This window comes from Cynara cardunculus, assembly GCF_001531365.2.
Source record: "Cynara cardunculus var. scolymus isolate 2C chromosome LG 13, CcrdV1, whole genome shotgun sequence".
Lineage (NCBI taxonomy): Eukaryota > Viridiplantae > Streptophyta > Magnoliopsida > Asterales > Asteraceae > Cynara > Cynara cardunculus.
The window spans coordinates 9,422,586-9,429,153 of record NC_037540.1 but is presented as its reverse complement, the minus strand read 5'-3'; the positions used below and the strand labels follow the sequence as shown (position 1 = coordinate 9,429,153).

The following is a 6,568-nucleotide window of genomic DNA, read 5'->3' as shown; positions in this document are numbered from 1 at the left end:
ATGACAGTTTAAAATCCAATATATTTAAACGACTCCACAAATGTGTTTGATTTACACCAAGGGCAAATAACCAAGAAACTTGAGTTTTAAGATAAACACTCAAAACCAATAAAGAAAACTACAAATTTAACAGATCATAAGTCATGAAAAGACCAAAAAGATGAGTTTTAGAATGAAATTTCAACTGTTTACCCTCTTTTTTGTCCAAAAACTCAGATTAAGGTTAAATTAATACATGTATATATATATATATATATATATATATATAAACTTGGGATCATGTGAGACCAGCCTGTTTTCGTGAGACCCATGAGACCAGCATTTTACACTTGAAACTTCACAGCAAAATGCTGTGAAGGTAACTTTTTAAAACCTTCACAGTGTTTTTGCTGTGAAGGTTCGACTTTTTTTAAACCTTCACAGCGTTTTTGCTGTGAAGTTTATGTGTAAAAATGTGGTCTCACGGGTCTCACGAAAACAGGCTGGTCTCACGTGAACCCAACCCTATATATATATATATATATATATATATATATATAACGTATAAATCGTAAATATTAAAAATATTTTTTCACAGTATATATAATATATAATAATATAATTAAGTAAAAAACTATTCAATATTGGACTCATTTCGAAWGTATTAAAGAGACGATTATAATGGTGTAACTTGTTAAAATAAAAATGTATTTTTTAAACATGTKTTAATTGATATACRATTATGTATATTAATTCGGTAAATGTAATGAAACATTTAAAAGTAAAGGACGTAAAATAAATAAATTAAATAATTATAGGGGTATAAAGTATATTAAAATTATGATTTTAAAAATATGGGTTGCGAGAGGGTGAGTGTATGTGAGGGGGTGAGTGCATGTGAGGTGAGGAGATGATGGTGAAAAAGTGTATAAAGGGTATCTTGGTCATTTAATATTTTAAGACTTTAAGACTTTTGTTAAATTTGTTTTATAAGATAGTATAGATGAGTTTGTAGGACATTTTCTCAATAATGTCCTATCAGATTGCTAATGCGATCTTTTGTATTAAAAGTGTCTCAAAAATCTTATTAAGATTCCTAAAAACATTCTATCAAATTATTACAATCTTTTATAGATAAGATAAGACGATTTATATTTTGATCACATAAAACGGTCTGATAGAACACTTAGAAATTGATGGCGTCCTATAAAACCAGTTTTGTTGTCGTGAACAGTTTCATACAACAATTTTATTAAATTAAAAAATAAAATCAACAGATAAGAATGATTTGTACAAATAGTTTGATTTACAAAGTAAACCACCTTTCTCTCTCTATATAAAAATGTAAATGAAAATTAAAAGGCATTCAATAGTGGTTGGTAGGTTCGGAAACGAGCTCATGATCGTGACCACAGGGATACAAGCAGTTCACCCTTGCTTCTTGTTTCAAGTTTAATCATATTGTAAAGATCTTCCAACCTAGTGGTAAAGGCTTGGGCATAACATAGTCATGAACCCGAGTTCGAGTCCTGGAAGGGGAGTGTTGGCGACATTTAAGTGGGGTCATGTTTAGCCTCCAAATTTGCCGGGAATTAGTCGGGCTTTGGCCCGGACACCCTTAAAAAAAAAGTTTAATCACATTTCAGCCAAAAAGTTCATCCCACGTGATATTCGTGTCCCTTCACGTGTAAAGTTAATAAACTTTTTTTTTTTTCCACTTAAAAATAATCATTTAAATGAGTTTATTTATTTTCGTGTTTTTGAGCGATTAAAAATACGAACCTTCAACTAGTTTTAATCGATGGCTAACAAAAAATATTGACCTTCATCACTTTTATCGACCTTTTATATTACCTTCATCTTAATTTTTGGTTACATTCACAAACTTTTACATATCTATACTACCTTATAAATCAAATTTATCAAAAGTCTTAAAAACAATTTTTAATGCATAAAGTGCTATACATTTATGTACAAAGACTTAAAATTAACTATAGTGCATTAAGTACTAATACTTTATGTATTCAGTCTTAAAATCTCTTAATCTACAATTAAAATAACATATAGTACAAGTTACCAATGCATATCTTATGTTTCCAAGATACTTTTAACATCTTTCACTCATGTCTTCACTCTCTCATACCTCTATGTCTTCTCTCCATCCCCCAAGGTGAGATTCAAATTGATATTCACCATGAGTTATTAAAAGTTCTCTCATTCAATTGCTCTATAACTCTCGGTCTCATTCTCGATCTTTTGATTATTTGCTCTTGGTGTAAATCGAATGCATTTGTGGAGTCGTTTAAATATGGTGAATTTTAAATATATTAGATTTTAAATTGTCATACAATTTTTTTCATCGATAGACTGTAATTGAAACCATAACTCTTATTTATTCAAATTGTATTAATATGTAAAGACCAAGTGTAACTTTTATATCATCGTTAAATTTTCTCTAATAAAACCACTGAAACTTCAAAATCGTTAAAATTCACGGCTCCCGCCATATTGCACGAATACACAACTAGTATTTAATTATTTTCACATACATTAATTTGATAAAAAAAAAGTTTCATTGTAGATTAAGGTAAAGAAAATTAGATAAAGATTCGTGAAATGCAGATGCATAAAAATCCATGAAACCCAAGTACCCAACCCAACCCTACCCTACCCTACCCTACCCTACCCTACACATATACACACATATAGGTTAGGTTTTGTTAGGAAGTTAAAATTGATTAAACGATTACAATGTAACAAGCGACATATGGTAAAAACATATGAACGTATTATTCATTGTAAATGTTGTAACATATTCATCATATATATATGATTCATAATGATTAATACGTCATAACATGTTCATATTCATCATGTGTGAAGTTGTGATTCATGATGAATAACAGTTACATATTAATCATTAATTAACATGTTATTCATGATGAATACTCACACTAAAAAGGGATACATTGCGTGATGTGAGAGGTTTTTAGTCAATTTTGGATTTCTAACGGAACTTCCCTATATATATATATATATATATATATATATATATTTATACTCAGGTTCATACGAGAAAAGTAAATAAATAAAGTAAATAAATAAAATAATAAAAAATAGTCGAATTATATCTGATTTTACATTAATATTCACGTGTAAAATCATATGTGATTCACATGACTTTGGCTGCAAATTGAGGTCGCAGGCCACGTTATCCGCACATCCTTCCCTTGACCGTTAGTGTAAAATCTAATGTTCTAAAAAATGCATCGTTGTGGCGTCATGCAGCCACGTTAACCCCCTTGGGGTGGATATAACGCGTGGATCTCGTTATGGCGCGCTATGACGTTATGGTATTACAAGTAATATGGTGTTATATGGTGTGGGGGAAATTTGCAATCTTTAAAAATCGACTAGGAGTAAATTTTAATATAACATTATAATTTATACGAGCCAAATACTTAATCAACAAAATGGGGAAAAGAAAAAACCCTAAATTACTTTTCAGCATACTGAAAATATTATTTGATTACTTAGATTTGTTTTTTTTTTGATTTCATTACTTTGATTTTGATGTTTGATTACCAAACAGAAACTATAAACAGTGACTTACTTTGTGTATTTGATTTCATTTTTGTAAACTCTGTATATTTGATATCAAATTATCAATTTATGGTTCTTTTTTTGTTTATCATTTTATATGAATTTGAATTGTTAATAACTTACTTATTATTGTTCAAAACACTGATATAAACACACACACACACACACATATACATACATATATATATATATAGGGGAGCGATCAAATGCAAACCACTCAATTTGTACAAACCGTGCAAACCGCATTCAACCAATCATAATTTTTCATTTTGTTCATTTTTTTGTAATTATGAGAGATCGATTAATCATTTTTATTGTGGAGGGTGTTAATCATAGATATTATCATCTTCATTATTTTAATTTTAGAGAAATACATGAAACAATTTCATTAATGTTAGAGAAATACATGAAACAGTTTCATTAAGTATTATATGAAACAATTTCACAACCATATGTGAACAACTTCATCAAAAAAAGTATTATATGAAACAATTTCATGAAAAAATTTCATAAGATTAAACAATGAAATCGACAGATGAAGGTGGTTTGCACGGTTTACACAAATGAGGGCGCGGTTTTCATATGATCACTCATCTATATATATATATATATATATATATGTATGTATGTATATTATAGTTTTATCGGCTTAAGCCACGTCTTGGAAAACGCCATGACTTCGCTATAACTCATAGAGCTTAAGATTTAACCTCGTCGTCACAATAAACCTCATGCCATTTAAAATCTTGATAAAATCGGTTGCAATTTTATATGTGATTTATTATTTTTCATGTTAGTTTTATATTAGCACTCTTCTCGTTTGAAGCTCCACAATATATGTATTATAGTATTACGAGCTGTTTACCAAACACTTAACCGTTAAGTACTTATCGGTAAAATTTAACGCTATTATTATTTACTTATCGAGTAAGATTTTAGTCTATCAAAACGACATCGTATGTAACAATTTACCCAGTAAGCTCTTACCGAGGTAAGAGTCGTCCGCCCTCACTTACCCGAGTAGGACTCATGGTCCTTGTCTCGCTTTTACCGGGTAAGATTTTTTGTCCTTATCATATTCATTCGGTGAGAGGATAAACACTTACCCGAGTAAGTGTTCGGTGGACCATACTTCGTTTTTTCGTTCGGTGGACCATACTTCGTTTAATTGAAAAAAGTATTACGGAAATTGGAGCTATGCTTTTGATTGGATAACAAATCAATGACTTGCAACTCTTCTCTCTCCAACAATTATCGGAAGCCCATTCTTGACGGTTGCCGTTAACGCCGGTTCAAACCGGAGCTCACCATCCGGCTTTACAAGCCTTAGCTTAAACCGGGTTAGAATACCCAGTACCACGCTTTTCATTTCCATCAACGCCATTTCCTTCCCCAAACAAACCCTAAACCCGGCTTGAAAAACCGGATACTTAAATGGGTTTTCATGCTTGAAAACCCCATTCTTCAACCACCTTTCTGGCTTAAACTTCTTGCAGTCTTTCCCCCATATCGTCTCCATCCGACCCATTGCATATGGATGGAATGTAACCTTCGTTCCCTTTTTCACCCGGGTTCCGTCGGGTAATGCATCGTTTTCTGCTGCAAATTTCGAGTCGAATTGAATCGGAGGGTAGAGTCTCATGCTTTCGTGTATCGCTGCTTGAAGATAATGGAGTTCTTTCATTTCTTCGAATGTTGCGAGTTGATCTTGTTTTCGGTTCTTCGTTCGGTCCATTTCGATTCGTATTCTGGACTCGACTTCTGGGTGATTCATGATCAGCCAAAAGAAACTTGTTAAGGCCGAAGCAACCGTGTCTCGGCCGGCGAGAATGAAGTTGACCATCACATCTCGTAGAAACGAGCGGTCGTCGGAAACCTCCATGAATCTTGATAGAAGATCTTGGTTCTTTGTAAACCCTAATTTCTTCTTGTTCTCGATGACTTTTTCCACAAGGATGTTAACGTTTTGAATCGCTTCTTTGAGCTTTCTTTCCGACCCCAAATTCAATCGCCGGTAAGCCTTCCATACCACCGGCGACGTCGACATTGCTCTCTTGGCTGACAGTGTTGTGGCTAGATCAAATGAATCTGATAACTGAGAAACAGTAAAAGGTAATTCGAGGGAATTAAGATCCAAACTGAATGAAAATCGACAAATGTATTCAAACGAAAACTGTCTAAAAACACATTGCAGATCAATTAAACCCCCATCTTTTCCTCTAGCAACCGAAGACAGAAGTGGCAACAGTCGACTTTCCACATGAAACTTAACATTATCGAACGCATTCGACACACTTCCGAGCTCCAAACTAGCCATCTTTTTCTGAAACATCCATGCATCGCCGTCGACGTTGAATATGCCGTTGCCCAGAAGATCTCCAAGAATCATGGAGAACTGTTTCCCTTTTGGGTAATTGTGGAAGTTGGTTTTAAGGATGTGTTCGACATTTTTAGGGTTAGCAGTGATGGTGTTTGCTAGGACATGAATATGGATGGTTTGAGATGGGGAGTTTTGGAGAAGATGAGTGTACCAATCGCAGAGATTGTTGTACTGTGTTGACCAGTTGGAAGTGAGGTAAGAATGGCAGACATCACATGTGCAGTAAAGCTTATGTTTCAGAAAGAACAGTATGAAGATGGTGAAGGAAGAGAGGGTGAGGAAGGTCATCAGAAGTGACACCATTAAAGCTTTCTGAGCAGATTGTAGAAACTTTGTACATATAGACGTCATGTTTCCATATTTGGGTCTTTCAATGGAAAGGTACATTACATTGTAGTTTTGTTACTATAATTAGAACATATATGGGTGGCTTGTAATTAAACACACAAAATACTTGGTTGGGTGGGGCCCGGGTTGATATAATATAATACACTCGTTACTCCAAACTTATTTTATAGGTTAGAGTTTCGATAAGATCGAAAGTTACGGTGAAAAGGTAAGAAGTCATCTTGACTCTTCGATCGATCCTAATTGAAGAGAAACGCT

At 33.2% G+C, this 6,568-nt stretch overlaps 1 protein-coding gene across 1 annotated transcript; it reads right to left on the bottom strand.

Moving 5' to 3' along the window:
• Positions 1-4,801: 4,801 nt before the first annotated feature.
• Positions 4,802-6,313, bottom strand: LOC112524730 (cytochrome P450 94C1-like). Its single transcript, XM_025134687.1, has one exon. The coding sequence runs from the start codon at positions 6,311-6,313 to the stop codon at positions 4,802-4,804; it is 1,512 nt and encodes a 503-aa protein (XP_024990455.1).
• Between the last annotated feature and the right edge of the window lie 255 nt (positions 6,314-6,568).

Excerpts from the sequence above, each read along its gene's own strand:
- LOC112524730 (XM_025134687.1), bottom strand. The coding sequence starts at position 6,313 with ATGACGTCTATATGTACAAAGTTTCTACAATCTGCTCAGAAAGCTTTA.